Raw genomic sequence first — 18,349 nt, forward strand, 5'->3', positions numbered from 1 at the left:
TAATTTGAATTAATTTGCTCTTTTGGAAATCAAATAAGGAGACAAAGCAGATAAATTACTTGCCAAATTAAATCCTCGACACCTTTTGTGCCTCTTTTCGTGACTGACTTTCTGTTTTATTTTATGCTCAGCTGCCAGTGGGAACATCCAGACTGTCCAACTGCTGTGTGAACTCAAAAGTCTCATCAACCTGAAAGATGCAGTATGTACTTTCATTATTACTTCAACTTTCTGTCTTTCCTGGACTTATTTTTCCTGGCAAGATAGTGAGAGTCTCTGAGACAGGATAAAGACCACAGAAATGCTCCATTCAGTCTCATTCATATCGCTTGTTTCCAGAGAGGAATGTGTTCAGGGAAGAGTGATCACTGTTTGGAGATTGCAACAGGATGCTCTCAGGATTTATCTGCTGCAGATATCTTACTCCCCTAAAAATTGTTTTCTCTGAGTCCCTTTACGTGCTCTTTAAGTTTGTAATTTAATTGCAGTTGTCTCTCACAGCTGTAAATCTACAACATGGAGGATCCTCATTTACTGACATTTCCTCTCATTTGTCCTTCTCCATTTAAAGATTGATTAATGTTGTACATTGTGTGTGTGCATGTGCTTGTATGTGTCAGTGTGTGTGAGGTAGGGGGTCAGTATACTGTGGGAACTCTGCTCTCAAGCCGCAGACATGTGGTCTCCATTGCAGTGATGCTCCATGCCTGTGGTTTTTACCAACCTCGAGTGTGTGAGCATGATATTTTGTGTGAGAGTGTGTCTGTTCAATAGAAAAAGAGAGCAAGTGAGAGCAAAGAAATAGAGAAGAGAATGTGTTGCCCACATTTATTTCCCTTTTTATTATCACGCCACAGCTGGCCTTTTGGAGATAGATGCACACACAGCGGTCTCTTAGCCTACATGTAAATAAGTTTATTTGTAATTAAAGTTTATTGCTGCCTCAAGCTTGTTAAAGCCTTTGACAAGTTGTATGTTGTGGCTTTTGAAACTGGGTCATGCTACCACTTAGTACCACTGGCTGTAAGGGTTTTGACGCTTAAGTATAGCGTTTCTGAAATCCTGTTGCACTTGGAGCAGCCCCAACCAAACTTTTTTTCTGACATTAATATGTGGTCATCAAACATTCCATCCTGATCAATCAGAAATTGTTAAGCATATTTTTGTAGCTCAAAGACAATGCTCTAGTGCTGTTTTCTGTTAACAGGAAGATGTGATGTCATGTTAATTTTTTCCAGGCATAATCATCTGCAAATGTGTGTGTGAGATGTGAGCAGTACTGTCAGCTGTTAGCGGACATATAGACTGAGAACCACAAAAACGTCTGGAACATATTCATGTTTCTGTGCTGAGCAGAACATGCCAGTTTATAAGCCGCGGGCATCCATCGTGGCTGTAACAAATACCTGTAGGATACAGAAAGAAATGGAGGAACATCAGCCAAGTCTAACATATGTCAGACAAAATGTTTATAGGAAATCAAGTGAATGTAAACTTAAATTCTACTCAGAGACAGTGATACTGTGTAGTGTAAAAGCTTCCTTATGTTTTCAGCTGGAAAGAAATATATTTCTCAGTTTCTTGAAAGGAGCTCAGCCTCGACAGAATTCATAGACTTGGCTGGCTTTTCTTTGCCATTTGGTTTGAGTGAGTCAAAGAGTTTTGGAAGAGTACAAAAGGGACAATTTGGATTAAACATGATTTCTTTACTCTGGAAGAGAGTCATGTGGCTGAGGATACACAACTTCCATGCAGAGTATAGCTGCATCAACACTTGATTTTTGTGGCTGATGTTGATAAATTTTTTTAAAAGCCAGAATGATATATTTACTAAGTTATTTAAAATACACACACACACACACACACACACACACACACACACACACACACACACACACACATATATATATATATACATATATATATTATATATATATATATATATATATATATATATACATACAACATCATTTTTTAAAATATTGGACCTTTCAATCGCCACAAACATTTTAGGGTCAAATTTAAATTGGCATAAGTCATTTCTAGGCTGGTTTAGTGGACATCCACATATCAAGAAGTAGTTTGGCGCATTATTCATTACTTTACTGAAATACAAGTGTAGTGTTTTTCTGATTAAGTTTTTAACTATTATTTTCAATCTGAGAATGAGGAGGACCTTGTACAGAGTCGCAAGACAGGAGAAGGGAAAAACAATTCTCTCACTCGACATTGTAAATAGACTTTTTTCCCGTCTATCTTTCTATTTTTGTGGGTAGTGTACCTCTTCAGGCCTCTGAAATTATTGAAATGAAGCAATCTGATCGGACTTATTTGATTCAACAGTTCACAGCTCATTGTCATTTGTAACGTGTGAAGAGGTGTCACAAATACACGTTGCCTCTTTTAATAAGGTGGCATGCTAAAAAAGGACAAAGCCGCCCACTCCTCATTTAGCAGCACATAAAGTAATTCAGAAAGCACAACGACCACTTTCATGTGTGCTCTCATGTCAGTTTTTATGAGTCAAAGGTGGTATGAAAAAAATGCCCTTTCTAAAGTGGTCTGTCACATGTTGTACTCATTAAATATTCACTCACAGGGCTGATACACACGCAGAGACCTGAGCTGTATGTACAGAATCTGTGTCTACATCAAGAAGCAACCACAGAGAGTTACAAATATAATGATTCATTCTCTCTCTTGAATTTCAACACTGGTCATTTTTCTCTCACAAGCTGGTGTTAAAGCCAATTTAAACGCTTCTAATGTGTTTTGGTAGCTTTTTTGGTAATTGTTCCATTATGAGTGTATTAAGCTTAAAACAGGGGCATGATTGTGTGTGTTTGCATTGATTGACAGGCCTCTCAGATTATCACACTTGGCTGTGATGCTTGCTGCTCTATGTCAGCTCTGCCCAGTCTTTGCCTCAATGCCCAAATTTGGTATTCTGGCTTAAAAGTGACAAGGTGGCAGCAAGTTGTAAACGTAACTCAAATAAGCAGTGTAGACAAACATTTGTACACCTGCACTCTCACATTCACCTACATAGACTCTGACTCTATTGCCCTGAGAAGAAAAAATATTTCTTTCGTTTAGATTCCAAAGTAGAAACAGTTCAGTAGAAACACATACTGAGTTGAGCAGACACAGGGCTGGTAAAGTCTTTAGCAAAGCTCAGAGGAACCCACAACATACTTTTGTTCTCTGTGGTGTGTGAAAGCAGCAGCCTTGTAATATAAAACACAAAGCTATGCTGACACACTTTTCTTGTTTCTTGACATTCTTTCTGTTTTTCCAGTTGTACATGACTTCAGATTTACTTTCCCCTTTGTTTCGCTTTTAAAAAATGACCAATGGAAATGTCTGTTCTTACAGTTTAAAGGTCTAGTTTGTAGGATTAAGTGGCATCTAGTGGTGAGATTGCAATACTGAAAAAAAACATCTCCTGTGTGCCAAGCATGTAGCAGAACTACAGTGTCCGAGGCGAAAATGTGGCTGGCCCTTTCAGGAGCCACATTGTGTCCTAAGCGAGCATCTGCTTATCGTGCCCCATTGCGTTACACCAGATGCTCTCTGCCCACACTGGATCCTTTAAAGCCTCCAGAGAAAACTTTAGTTGAAACATTTAACCAAATAATTTTGGTCAGTTTTTTAAAGTCTTGTTTGCCTTGTCTACTTGTGTTTTTACTTTTTTTTTTTTTTCTTGTATATCTTCCCATTTTTTTGGCTAGTTTTGGGTGATTTCATCATTGCACTCTTCCCGTTTTTTTGGGGGTTTTTTTAAGAAAGAAAAAATGAAGCAAATTTTCATGAGTTTCAGAGGGTTACATTTTGGAATACTTATCTGCTGTCCTACTGTCAGCTTAGTGGAGATGATGTAGTGGCAGCAGCTCCTTCCAGGCTGTACACTGCCTTCCACAAGCCTAGCCAATCAAATGTTTAGTTTAGATTTAGGTCATAGACGTTTAAGGTTAGGTTAAATGTCATGCTTGGGGTTAGGAACTGTCAATCGTGGTGAAAAATTTGGGATTACGTTGCATAAAATACTGCCTCAGTTGCCCAACTCAGAGCAATAAACTCTGAGTCAGCCCCTTCATTTAGAACAGTAAATATATCATTTCGGGGATTTTCCAAAAACTGTGCCTCTCCAGAAAGAGGAACAGCTTGGGCTTTTATATTTATCGGCTAGGAAATTCATTTAGTAGACATCCACTCCTTTTTCACATGGATCTGAGATTTCTCTCACCACACAGACACTTACCATACTTCATGTCCTGGCCCACGTCCTGATGTCACACCAGATAAGTTATGTAGGTGTGTGTGTTGTGTTAGTTTGTCGTCCCTCTGTAGGATGTTTTCGGTCATATCTTTTGTCTATAATGTCTGTTTCTCCCAAAGGACGGGTTCACCCCCTTGCTGCTCTCAGCCAAACACGCTCATGCTGAGGTGTGCAGCACTTTGCTGGACTGCGGTGCTGAGATCAACACTTTTGACAACAGCGGCAGGTACAAACACAGTCGTTCACAGTCATTTATTATCAAATCAACTTTCTTTAATGAATAAATGGAATTTAAGTACTGTATGTATTTTTTAAATGATTAATGCCAACAAGTTTGGATTGAAGCTGAACATTTTGTAAGATAGCGTAATTAATTTTTTAAATGGTTTCATCTACTCTTTTCACTAAATTTTAACTTTTGGACTTTACAACACAGTTATTGTGCAGCCACCAATGGAATCTAATCCTGCAAATGATACAATATTGATAATATTGGTGTAGCCTAATCTTTATCTGTGACTGCAGAAATACTTGGTTTAAATAGAATGAACAGACGTGCAATTAAAAGGTTCATAGCATTCAGATATTGATTTAGAATTTAAATCTCAACATTGAATCTCCATAGCTTTGAACTATTCAGTACAGCCCTACATTGTAGACACTTCTGTTCAACCGATGACCATTATTTGTTTTCTTCGGTTGTGCAGGACAGCTTTGATGCTGGCCAGCGAGTCCAACGCCGTTTCTGTTGTAGAGGTCTTGGTTCAGCGAGGAGCAGATCTGTCAGCTGTTGATTCACAAGGCCATGATGTCGCACACTACGCCAAACTGCTGGGCAACGCTGAGCTCAAAATGGCCCTCACTGCTGCCCTGAACAGACAGCAGGTCTCAGGTGAGAGGTATTCAAAGTCTCACACACTTCGTGAGCATTGAGGCAGCAGGAGGGAAGTGTTGGTTTGTATTCACATTATCTGGACACTTTCTTTTGGACCAATGCCCACATGCTTGTTTTGTAACTTAAGGTCATTTACATTATTTCTCTGGAGACAAACCTTAGACCAAACACAAGTCTTGACCAAAAAAGTCTTACTGTTTGATGATCAATCTTGTGAGGGCCAACTTTCTGTCCCCAGATGAGAATTGAGTCCCCTTAATGTCCCTTTTTTTTAGATCTTTGATCTATCAATCTCTGATGATCAATACCAATACACACACACACACACACACACACACACACACACACACACACACACACACACACACACACACACACACACACACACACACACACACACACACACACACACACACACACAAAGACGTATCACCTCTGTGCCATAGAGATGCATACTGATCTGGTTTCAACACAAAGTCAACACTGCCATCTGGAGGAGTTCTCCTCTTATTTTTTTCTTCCAATTTTTTTGTGTGAGTTGTTCTATGTGACCTGGATTCCTGTGGATCCTAAAAATGTCTTAAAAAGCATTAAATTTATTAGTCTAAAAATAAGGCCTTAATTAGCATGAGAAAAAATGAAATTGAAATCAGTCTTACAAAAGTCTTAAAATGCTAAAGACACAGTAAGTAGGCTATTATGAAACACTTTTTTGCAGACATTGCATTGTAAACTCTTGAAATAATTAGTAAAATCTATTTAGTAAATAATTTCCCAAATGCCTCTCACATTTATGTCATGCAGATCAGGACAAAAGAACAAAGTTTAAATTCCTTTTTTAACATTTCAAGTAGATTTTCTGACTTTTTAATTTGAAATGTTAAAATAAACATTTGGGAAAAATTGTTCCTAACCCTGAGTAATTTATGTCTTTTCATGTTCTTTTTTTTCCTTTAGTTTTTATTATTGTAAAATTAGTCTGAAATTACATTCTGTGGCATGAAAAATGTCTTACAGTGTTAAATTAAGTTGTTCACACATCAATCTCAGGTTTATTTATAGAGGACATTTTATACAGGACGCATAGACTTAATGTGTTTCAACGATGATTCAAGCCTCCATTTGTTTTTAGTTGTTGTCTTTGAGCTTCTGCTAGTTCTCATATAAAAATTCTCAGTTTTGTATCTAATTAATCTAGATTCGTGTGTCACTTTGCTGTGTTTGGTCCTTTAAATTGAGGGAAATAAACTCGTGAAAGTTTCTGACTTAAATGTGTAAGAAGTTGTGGGAACCCTGCTATGAATTTGATGTCACCTGAGGTAGAAAAATGTAAAACATCTGAGGATAAACATACAATTATTACTTCTGTTTGATTTTTTTGTGTCCATTTTTAATGTTCTTCCTGTCTCCTTTGACAGATTCAAAGTCTCCTAGAAGTCCTCAGGTAACACACCTGTATTGTTTTTCAATACTTGTTACTTGTTCAAACAGGCAATTGAAGTTACTTAAACACCTGAACTTACAATAATCAACTAAGTCTAAATTAGTTTTCAGTACTACAATTTGATGCAAAGTGACAAAAGAAAATTAAGCCAATTTCTAATTTCTGTCCTGTAGCTACAGCTAATGGATTGTAGTTTCTTGTGTTGATATGAAACTTGTGAAAGATCTTTTAGTTGATTGACCCTCCGCTTACTAACCAGCACTGAATCCCACCTTTCTTTTTCTTTCCGTTACCTTTCTTCTTTCGTCTCTTTGCTGGCTCCTCAGCATGATCAAGTAGCTAAACTAAGTGATGAACGGATCACAACTCCCAAAAAACGAAAAGCACCTCCACCTCCTATTAGTCCACTGCAGGTAAATGCATGTCTCTTTGTCTGCTTGTATTAGTATGCCACTCTTTGTATTAATGCATGTCTGCAGTGTATTCATAAAAATAGTGGTCAGACCTGTACGTGACTTGTCTGTTGATACATTATCTTCTACATTATTGTTCTGTCAGTCAGTGCCTCATTGGTTTAAGGCTTGCCAAAGTATAACAAAATACTTTACTTATGTACTATGTATTTGTGTACTAATCTGCCTTTTGTTTTCCAGAGTTTAAGGTTTAAAAATGTACTTAAATACAAACATCTAAGCCATCCATTTTATACACTGTATAGGACACTAACATTTTGAATCTTAGTCCCTGGGGTTTTTGCACCGATAGATTATAAACATACTGCACACATTTGTATATAATGATGACATTTTTTTCCCCAATCAAATCATGACAAGGGGTTATTAGGAAAACAAATCCAAAAACTAATCGACTTCACCCTCTCTTAGAGCTCTGGACCCTCTTCTCCTTCAGTCGTTACCTCCGCTGGGACCCCTGGATCCAACAAAAGTGACACTCCCAAAAGATTCAACTACAAGGTAATATCAAAACAACAGTCAACAAAAAAAAGATATAAACACAAATAAGAAGCTTGGCAATACAGACTTTATTGCATAAGCTGCTTTCATCAACAACATGCTTTCCTCAGAGCTTTAAGGTCCAGTGTGTAGGATTTAAGGGGGTATTTTGGCAGAAATGGTATATATTATTTCTAACTATGTTTTTATTAGTTTAAAATCACCTGAAACTAAAAATTTTCATTTCTCGTTACCTTAGAACGAGCCATTTATATCTACATACAGAGCAGGTCCTCTTCTTTGGAGTCTGCCAAGCTGTTTCTACAGTAGCCCAGAATGGACAAACCAAACATTGGCTCCATAGATGGGGACATTCACATTTTCACCTCAGCCACTGTAGTTCTCCTACATGCTTGGTACACAGTACCGCCATTAGAGGCCAATAAATTCTACACAACAGACCTCTGAAATAGTCTTATTTATTGCTGTAGGGACATCAAGATGTACAGAATGATTAGAGGAAAATAAAAAGTTGAATACATTTACAATCATGTTATTATAGAATTATATTAAAATATTAAATCAGCCCCAAACTTCATGAAAATCTACCCAGTAGTTTTTATTGTAATCCCTCAAACAAACAAACAAGACAAATTTAAAACATAATTTCATAAGGAGACCCACAGGGTCCATAGAAAAAACACAGCCTGTAACTTTAAGTTGTACGAGGTCCACAGGAGCAATGAAAAGGTGTGAATACAGAATAATGTAAATTACATTTATAACTAGAAAACTTAATATACAGTGAGACAAGAGAATCAGCCAAAAAAGTACATTATGAGGATAACTGCTCCTGACCCTAAAAATGTAAAATAAAAACAGATATAAAGCAGCTTTGCCTTCATTGATGAAAACAGCTTCAGCCATTTACTGTGGTTCACAGTAAATGTTTGTGCAAATTAGTCTTCAGGTGTAAGAAGTTTAGTAGAAAATGCAAAGATGTTTCCAGAATTACTTCAAATATGCAGCATTTTTAAATTTCCACTCCAAATAGACATTGTGTACAATATTAACTTATTATCATCATATAGTAGCATCTCGTGTGCCAACCATGTGATAAGTGATTTCTTTCAAGCTTCATACCTTTTCTTTCTATTCTTCCTTTCTTTATTTCCTCACCTTAACTTTCTCTCCTCTCTTTGTCCATCTTTTGCTCTTCTCCCCTCCCACTCTTTTTTCCCGCCACTCCTCCTTTTTCTCATTTCGCAGGAGGATGAGGTTCGAGGAACGGCACTTAGAGAGGAGGTTGAGAAGCTCCATGAGGAGAGAAACATGTTGCTGGAGACAATCGAAGACCTGAAGCAGTCGGTGGAGCAGACGTTGACTGGTCCTGAACTGGATACGAAGGTGACTAATGACTGAGTGAAACTATAGTGACTGTATTTATGTTACTGATGAGCACATTTCTAAGCAGATGTTGTGACTTAAACAGAATCAGGAAATGAGGTCAGACTTTTAGTTTAAAAGTGGAAAAATACAACAGTGTAGAGTACAGCACATGCATTGAATATGATTATTGGTGTGTAGCATTCATGAATGTTAAACTAAAATGTCTCTCTGTTTGGATGAATGGAATTCAAAAACTTTTAGGCTGAATATACAGTAAGAAGGTATTTTTACAAGGTGGTTATTTTTTGGTCTTTTCTATGTATTACAAGTTGACTAAAGTCTTTCTGTTTGTGAAAATCTTAAATCAACGCTGCTTTTGTAGGTGTAATTCTATACTCTGCAGACAGACAGCTGTGCACTGCTGAACCTTTTCACCTTGGGCATTCTTGAGGGAAGTCTAACCTAAGCTTTAGATGTGTCACGACTTGCTTTGTTTTTCAGCAGGTAGCAAGTGGTCTTTAACATTGCTTTTCTGTCTCTGTGTGCCTCTGCATATAAATATATGTGTGTATGTGTCGACAGGTCGAGCACACTTTTACAGCATCTGCAGCTCTGGTTTCTGCTCTGCAAGCCAAGATCAACAGTCTTACTTTGGAGAATCAGCAACTTGCAAGCAAACTTAAGGTATGTAAGCCATTCATTCATACTCATGAGTTAAACATAAACCAACAGATGAACACACACTCATGGTAGGGGGCAACAAGCCGTATACATAGGCTAAGCAAATGGTACTCAGATGGTCTTTATGTGAGAAACAAAGAACCTAAACTAGAGGACAAAAAAATCACAGAAGACTTTTTCAAGTTCTGTTTTTATTTAGACATAACAAGACAGTGTACACACAAGTAGTATTCTTCAGTAGTCATTATATAATAATAGTATAAAAGTACATTTTAAGGAAAAAAAGACACTGTGTTAGTCACCCTTAGCTGGTTGTGAAAATATACTGGCCCTCTATGTATCGACAGTCTTTAGCTACAAAATTTTAATTCATGCAAGTGGTGTGTGATTTGTAAGTAAGATTTCATTTTTAATTCCCTCACCCTGCAGAATCACCCATCCCTCCAAGGAATTGAGGACCTGAAGGACACCAGTCGTCCAAACAGCATGGCCTCCAACTCTTCCTTCCACTCCACCCAGGATGAGTTTGATTCTGTGCCACAAGTGGAAAAGGAAGATGGATCAGGTGTTGTTTCTGTCAGGCAGGAGGAAGAAGACGGTGAAAGAGGGAGAGGTGGGAGCAAAGAGGAGATCAGACTGTTGAGACAGGCCCTAGAGAGTGTTCAAGTGAAACTGCTTGAAACCAGGAAAGAAAACCGCTCACTTCAGGCCCAGCTGAAACCTGAGCGAGGCAGAGAAAGGGAGGAGGATGAAAGCGTAAGGGAGAAAGGAAGAGAGGAAGAGCTGATGGAGAGTCTCGCAGAGCTCCAGGCAAAGCTGACAGACACTCAGGAGAGATACCACCAAGCTGTGGAGGAGGTGGAGGAGCTGAGGGTGAGGATAGGAAAAGGAGAAGGTGAGCTGACGGAGAAGCAGGAGAGCCAGAGACTTCAATCATCCACACTTGAACATGAAGTAAAACAGCTGAGGGCCCTGCTTGTCCAATCAGGGTCAGAGAAAGAGAGCGCAACTCAACGAATCAGACAACTGGAGGAGGCGCTGAGGAGGGTGGAGGAGGAGAGAAGGAGTGTAAAGGAGAAAGAACAGAGGAATGCACAGATTGAGGAGCTGTACAAGGAGGCACAAGAGGAGATTAGGATGCTCCAGGTGAGTATAGGCCTTTTTCTCTCTAAACTGTTACCTTTGGGGTAATGTAGGCACCAACTTTTGACAAGAAAGAAGAATGTGTGGATTAAAAACAGACAATATATCCGTTTCTGTTGCACTGATCATCATGAGTGCAGCACTAAATCAATGGAGTACTCTTTGAAAGTGCGGAAGAACACTAAGGGAATTGCTTCAACATTGATTTATCTTTAAATCATAAGTACACTTCACTTACTTCTTGAATTCTATGGCACGTTTCCTATATGTTCTTATATTTGTCCCTTTTTGTTGTTTAGGAGGCTCTGAGGGGCACAGTGCCAGTTGAAGCTGCAGCCAAAGACTTTGAAGAAATGAAGGCTGAGCTAAACGAGGTAATTTCTGGGCTGCAGCGCCGCTTGCTGGAACTCTCACACTCCTACAGTGAAACCAAGAGTCAGCTAAGTGCTGCACAGAAACAGCTGGCTGACAGCAGCGCAGCCTCGTCTCCCTCCTCAGAGCAGCAGCAGCTGAACAGCAAGGTGGAGGAGCTGCAGACGTTGCTAACGGAGGCAGAGAAGAAGCTCTCGGCTGCTCAAGAGGAGATTTCACTGCTGAGGCAGGAGGCAGAAGCTCAGGCGCAGAGCTCCGTGTCCCTCGCCGACCACACGCAGGTGATGTCATCTCTGGGAAATGCCATCAAAGAGTTGGAAAGCCAGTCAGAGGCCCTGAAAGAGCAGCTACATCAGAAAGTCTTGCAGGTGGAGGCTTTTCAGAGCAGGTGAGGAGAAAAACTATGTCACCTATGTTTGATAGATGCATTTTTTTTTACACTTTTACTAGACTTGTTGAGATGGATATAAGGCTTATGAAATGGTTTATTTACAAAAAAACAATGGAGTTAGGCACAGTTTTTAAACAATGTACAATTCTGAGGTACTTGTACTCTACTTGCGTAATTAGTGTGGAGACTGAAAGATGACTGAATAGAAGATAGCTTCTCTGGCTTTAGCACTGGGAGGATCAAGGTGACCATGTGTCATTTATCAACATGAGATTTGTTTCTGTTTCATGAAAGGCTGGCAGCAGAGAAAGAGGTCACCCCAGATGATTCAGTCTCCCGAGTGGAGCACGAGACCGCACGAGAGCAACTGGAGGGCGAGGTGAACCACCTGACGCAGCTCCTCCAGGGGGCCCTCAGGAAGCAGGACGAGATGGCTCTGGAGGCTGCTGATGCATGGCAGAAGGTAAGAAGAAGAGGAGCCACAGAGGAGGCTCTACACGCTGTACTCGCCCCTCTCCTGCTCTGTCTTCTCTCTTGCTCTGCTTTCTTTCTCACCTCTGACGCTTTTCTCTAGCTCTACACGCTTTACTCTCCTCTCCCCTTTCACATTCTTCTCTCCTCTGTCGCTCTACCTCTCTTGCTCTAAATGCTCCTCTTTCCCTCTAAGTGCTCTATACTCTCCTTCATGCTAACCTCCCGCTCCATTGTCTCGATCTACTCTCCCCTCTGCCGCTCTCCCTTCTCTAAACTCCCTCGCTCCACCCTCTCTACTGACACCCTTCACGCTCTTCCCTCTTATTGCCAAACCCTACCATGCATTTCTTAAAACTTACCCATCAACACTCGAACCCATCCATCAGGCTCGGGATAATCGTGCAGAGCGGGAGGCCCTGCAGGAGCTGGTGATGTCGAGGGAGAAGGAGAACCAGACGCTGACAACCAGGCTGACTGAGGCCCAGGATGCTGTGTGTCAGCTCAAACAGCTGGTGGAGAACCACACTGCATCAGAGAGAGAGAAGAACAAGAGGGTCAGTAATAGTACCACTTTTACCATTGCACTATATCTTTTTTAATGCATTGTCTCACGAACTGCATGAGAGTTTTATGTTTTCCCCTCTCAGATAGATGACCTGTCACGGGAAGTGGGGAAGCTAAGGGATGCCTTAAACAGCCTTTCACAGCTCTCCTACAGCTCTGGTTCTCCCTCCAAGAGACAACAGCAAAGCCAGCAGCTGGAGACGATGCAGCAACAAATCAAACAACTACAGTACCAGCTAGCTGTATGTTTTGGTCAACATTTTTTTACAAATAACAAAATAACATACTGTACTTGAAATACTTGAATGTAAAGGTGAAAAAGATGTGTATTCATCTCTTGTTTTCTCTGTAGGAGTCAAAGAAGCAGCACCACGAGATAGTGTCGGTCTACAGGATGCACCTCCTCTATGCTGTCCAGGTAAATGAATGGTTAAACCAAATTATGAAGAACTGTATTTTTCTGGCTTAGCCTGCATGCATAGCCATGCATATAGTTTTTGTATTTTGTTTTGAAATAAAATTCCCATGTCCATCCCTATTCAATGGAGGAGAAAAGAACTGTATTCGAGGAAGTGGCAAGATTAAAAGAATCCTTTAAAAAAATATTCCACAGCATAGAAAGTAGTTCCACTTAAAGCTGTCTATAGTTACGTCTGTTAATTATCACTACAACAGTTATATTCTCCTCCACTGTATTCATTTGGCAGCAAAAGACATCTAAAAAATCTTTACAATTCAACCACAAAATGTTTTATCTACTGTGTGTTATCAGGGTCAGATGGACGAGGATGTCCAGAAAGCCCTGAAGCAGATCCTGATGATGTGCAAGGTGCCGAGCCAAGCCAAGGAGGCCTGTTAAGACACTCTTGGCCTGGTTTCCCCAAAAGCATGTTGTTAGCAAAACTGAAGTGAACTGCTGCTGTCACTACGTGTCCTCCCGTCCAAAATCACGCATTGCTTGTGCTGATAACAAGCAAGGCCAACACATGGTGCCTCTGAATAAACCTTGAGTATTTGTTACTGTGGAGTAGGTTTACAGTCATATGTTCATTGCCTTTGCTAATGTCAGGACCGACTAAGAGAAAAAGGTTATCAATATTACGATGGGTGATGTTTTTGGGAAACCTCAGCCCAGCATACAGATACTGTACAACAACAAACTGACCACTCAGCTGAAGCACGTAGTTCCAGCCAAACATATCTCAGTATGTGCATGTTAATAGTACACTGTCAATGTGCAGTAATCTTAATCACATGCAGTTGAACAAGCGAGACAAAGGTGTATACTCTGACATATACATGTATGTGCACACCAATCAGTCCAGTGAGTGGTTTGTTTCTGTTACAATACGCGCTTAGATTATTAAAAGACTTGTTGTGGTTGCTAGTATCTATTTTATGATACAACAGTGTTAGTATTATTTTACTCATTGTCTAAAGGTTTCACAGATGTCAACATTTTCCTGATACAATCTAAGTTATTTGTGCCCTCTTTACAATGCATGTAACTTTGCTCAACGCCAGCCCAAAAATCACATAGAAATGTTTTTCTGGTTGCACTTCTATGAAGAAACAGCATGATACAGTTTGTATTGCTATTTTCCTATTAGCGCAAAAAATTATAAAAATGTATTTTGCTGAATTGTATTGCCATGCCATGTTTTCTAAGATACTTTAATGAAGAGGTTTGATAGCTGTGTTTTCGATGGCCTTGTGTCTGTGTGAATGGAATTCTTTTTCCTTGAGTATGACAAAGCACTATTTGATCTAGTGACATCTGAATTAGTTTAATGTTGTTATTCATATTCTACATATAAGGGGTTGAATATGATTGTGTACTGTTTAAAAAAAACTGTATTGGCTCAATATTTTAGTGTTTCTGACTCAAAGGATAGTTAGTTAGGAGGTAAGATTCTCATGTTTTCTCTCCTCTTGCTAATGTTACAGTTTGGTCTCTTGTTCAGAAATTCCTTACTTGAAAAGCATGCAAAATACGTTGGCTGAAAGCAAATGGTTAAGTCTGCTTTCATGTGCCTGTCTGCAGTACTTTCACCTGAGAATTAACGTCAGTATTAGTAATTATTAGATGCCAATTCCACCAGGCTTACTTGTACTCCCTTATTAATTTATTTACATTTACCAGGAATGTTTTTTCTGTCTTTCTATTTGTGATACTCTCATCTCTTTCGGTGTTTCTTTGTGGGTATGGATATACACTGTACAGAATGAATTTGTTTAAATAAGTCTTTTCAAGGCTTCTGAACTGTTTTCACATTACACTCCCTTGCCTTAGTACTGTACTTTGAGCCATACACACTTAGATAATCACCCTTCTGAACAGTGTTTTAGATTATTGAGAAGCCAAACTCAACAGAAACACTGTTAATCTTGACTGACTGACGCTCCCATTCTCGTTTCTCACTCAGGAACTTTTATACTGAACACGACTAACACCTGACTGAACTTTGTTAGACTCTGAGTCGAGCTTTTGCTTTATTTCATAGGTGTAGAATATCAAACAACATATTTCTCTTTTTCTCTCTAGGCCTTGACTGAAACGTTTTTTACTACGAAAGGGAAAAGAAACACCTCTTCTGTTTGTTGTTTCTTCATGAACAGTTTTGTAGTGACATGGAAAAAAATGCTTGTTTGCCAACTTCTTTTTTGGCCACAGTAATAAATTTTCAAGATGCTGTACCTGCAAGTTTGCTTTATATTTCCCATCTCTTTTGTATCAAAACATGAAAATTGCTAGATTGTTGTAAAAAGGTAACGTTAAATAATTTAAAACTTTAAAGCGTCAGTTCACTCCCAAAACTGAAATACATATTTTTTGTCTTAGTTTAGTGCTAATTATCAGTCTAGATTGTTTTGGTGTGAGTGTTGGAGATATAGGCTGTGATGATGTCTGCCTTCTCTCAAAAATAATCAAACTGTATGGTACTCTGCTCGTGGTGCTTAAAGTGCCAAAATGTGTATTTTATAAACTCAACACTACTGTCACCTTCCAACAATCACAAACCGATTACTCAAGATAATTCACAGACTCTGTGTGAACAGTTTCATGTAGGAACTATATTATTTAGACCAAAGTACACCCTCCAACAGTATTACTGTGCAGAAGAAAACGTCCGCTGCTAGCTCCCCCAGCGCCATTGGTGTTTATATCTCTTGCTGTCAGGAGATAGATGCACAGCAGTAGATTTTATACAGTTGGTGGATGTAGTTTGGTAGAAGAGAAAAGGTCTTACATGAAATTGCTCACAAGGTCTGTAGATTATCTTTAGTAACCGGGTCATGATTTCTGTAGGGACACCACAAGCCGAATGCCTTCTATTTCCATTATATTGGAAAGACATCTCAACAGCTGATATCTCCACACTCAGCAACTCACACCAAAACAATCTACATGGATAAATACCACTACAGGTAAGAGGAAAAATATGTATTTTTGATTTTGAGATCAACTGTCCCTTTAACTTGTTTGTTTTAGGCAAAGTAATGGATGGATTTACCTGAATGGATTGAGGAGGTGCATCCTATAGAGGGGAACCATCTCATGCTGCTCCTGCTTTGATGCCTACAAAGAAAACATGAGGGTAAATACCTTTATTTTTCACCATTATATTTAAGTATACAAATTATAGTATGCTCTTGTGTTTTAAAATGGGAATTATGTGTTCTATCGAAAAACAGTTAGGGTGAACGATCCCTTTAAAAGCATTTCAGCATGAAATTGGAAGGATTCAGTTTTTGGTTTTGTGAGCCCAGCCAGCATGCTTTTATATGCCACAACAGATGAATTGCAACAAGATTCACAATACCACATATACATGTTCAAACAACAATACTGCTTCCCTTTTCCAGCAAAATAAGACTGTGTACATAATAAATGACCACTAGATGGTAGCCTTTGCCAAAACTGAATCTCTTGTCGCTCCCATAGAGCCATCCTGCTCGCACCCCACAGACAGGGGACAAATTGTAGAAAAAATCAATTAAAAAATCAATAAATTACATGAAAAGAAATGGTTTGATGACTATGAAAATTATGTGATGGGGCGATCACGGTCACCAAATCGTAACCTAATTGAACTCTTATGGAATATTTGGGACTGACATGTTGGACTCTCCAACACCATCAAAACACTAAATATAGGAATATCTTTTATAAGACTGATGCTTTATCCCTGCAGTAGAGTAACAGAGAGTTGTAGAATTAATGCAAAAGAAGCATTTGAGGCTATTCTTGTGCCTCGTGGTTGTTCAACCCCTACCCACGTCCATGGGTTTGTTTTTCTTTAATTTGTCACAACGTACAAATACAATATCTAATGTTCAGTTTCTGTTCTTTTCTCTAAGCCCATGCATTCACTCTAACTTCCTCCAGAATCAGAGAAAGAAATATACTCTTATACTGGGTAAATTATTATTGCATTGTTTATCTTCCTGTTGGGTTAGGCACACCGTCCTCCATGTCAACACTCTGTCCTCCCTCAATGTCCACTCAGCTTTGGCTCTCAGAAGTCCTGCCAGCCCAACTCTGGGTAATTTATCTGCCGTTCTGTTTCCTCTAACCGGTGGCACAACCACACTTCGTTTCCTGCCCTGGCCCTGTGTTCTGCCCGCTGGGCAAACACACACACGTACACATATGCACGCAAGAAACTACGCACACACATACACATACACCTCTGCCTTTACACGACAACTTCCTGTCAATCTTGCTTTCCCACACGTTCTGCCCTCAGGCCTCGGGGGTTAGTGCAGAGAGATCCAGCGCTGTGATCCTAATCCAGCCAGGGCTCATATTTGTAAAGCATCCCAGTCTGTGAGTGGCAGGATGAACTCTGCTTGGCTAAACTGAAATATTCAATTGGACGTTATTTGAAGAGGATGTTCAAACATGAGAATGTTTTTCACAAAATGGTAAATGTTTTTTATTAATATGCTTGTTTCAATAGTAGCTTAACTAAAACAACTACCCAATTAACCAATTATCGATCAGAAATTTATCAAGGTAATTTAAAAAATTAAACACAGAAATGAATCATCAAAAACTTGGTGAAAAACTGATAATGAATTATTTTTTAAAAATAGTTTATTGAGCAAAAGTGTAAAATTATCCTTTTGCAGTTACTTTTCTTTATCTTATGTGACTTCAAATTTAATATATTTGGGATTTGGATGGAAATGAAACATTTAGCTCTGGGAAAATGTCAGAAAACAAATCTATTTTACAAATAAAATGAAAAATTGCTCTATTGACAAAATAATCTGCAGATTAATCTGTACTAACACTGTCTTGATATATTGAATATTCCAAACCAAAGTTTTTGATTAGTATTAATACACCATTACATCCAGTTGAGAAATGGAGATGTCTTGTACATTTCTCTGTTGTCCAGCATGTGCTTGGACACTTGCCAATCTGGAATAGAATTTAAAATAGAGACTTTGTAATGATGATTTGCCAGTGAAGCAATGAGGGTCAAGAGGTTAATGGGTTTAGCACACAGACTGCCAAAATGATGAGGTGACCCAGAAAAGAACCCAGAGGAACACCAGAGCACAGATAAGGTGTTTTGTGACTGACACATCTTCAACAAAAAAGCCATGAAAAGACAGCTTTTAGACAATGTTAATAAGTCATAAAAGAAGGTCAAAGCCCAGGAGAGGAAGACTGTGGCTGAAAGAGTCCATTCGGAGAGGAAATGAGAAGAAGTTGTGGCCAAAAGAAAAAACAAGGGGAAGCAAGAGTAGC

General features: G+C 39.1%; 1 protein-coding gene across 2 annotated transcripts in view; it reads left to right on the top strand.

The window, feature by feature from the left end:
- rai14 (retinoic acid induced 14) overlaps positions 1-15,289 on the top strand; it is a 44,853-nt gene extending 29,564 nt beyond the window's left edge. The window contains exons 7-21 of one of the 2 annotated variants that reach the window (XM_042509429.2): positions 132-202; positions 4,399-4,505; positions 4,987-5,171; positions 6,593-6,618; positions 6,945-7,031; positions 7,503-7,592; positions 8,841-8,978; positions 9,543-9,644; positions 10,071-10,787; positions 11,084-11,544; positions 11,842-12,010; positions 12,408-12,575; positions 12,669-12,827; positions 12,938-13,003; positions 13,358-15,289. In XM_042509429.2, the coding sequence (XP_042365363.1) occupies positions 132-202; positions 4,399-4,505; positions 4,987-5,171; positions 6,593-6,618; positions 6,945-7,031; positions 7,503-7,592; positions 8,841-8,978; positions 9,543-9,644; positions 10,071-10,787; positions 11,084-11,544; positions 11,842-12,010; positions 12,408-12,575; positions 12,669-12,827; positions 12,938-13,003; positions 13,358-13,444 (2,633 nt within the window). In that variant the 3' untranslated portion in view covers positions 13,445-15,289. The remainder of the gene's footprint in view (positions 1-131; positions 203-4,398; positions 4,506-4,986; positions 5,172-6,592; positions 6,619-6,944; positions 7,032-7,502; positions 7,593-8,840; positions 8,979-9,542; positions 9,645-10,070; positions 10,788-11,083; positions 11,545-11,841; positions 12,011-12,407; positions 12,576-12,668; positions 12,828-12,937; positions 13,004-13,357) is intronic. The other variant, XM_088071050.1, reaches the window with a different exon arrangement.
- The last annotated feature ends 3,060 nt before the right edge of the window (positions 15,290-18,349 follow it).

The sequence above is a fragment of the Plectropomus leopardus genome, chromosome 20 (assembly GCF_026936395.1).
Source record: "Plectropomus leopardus strain MGB_pleo_1.0 chromosome 20, ASM2693639v1, whole genome shotgun sequence".
In the NCBI taxonomy this organism is placed as follows: domain Eukaryota; kingdom Metazoa; phylum Chordata; class Actinopteri; order Perciformes; family Serranidae; genus Plectropomus; species Plectropomus leopardus.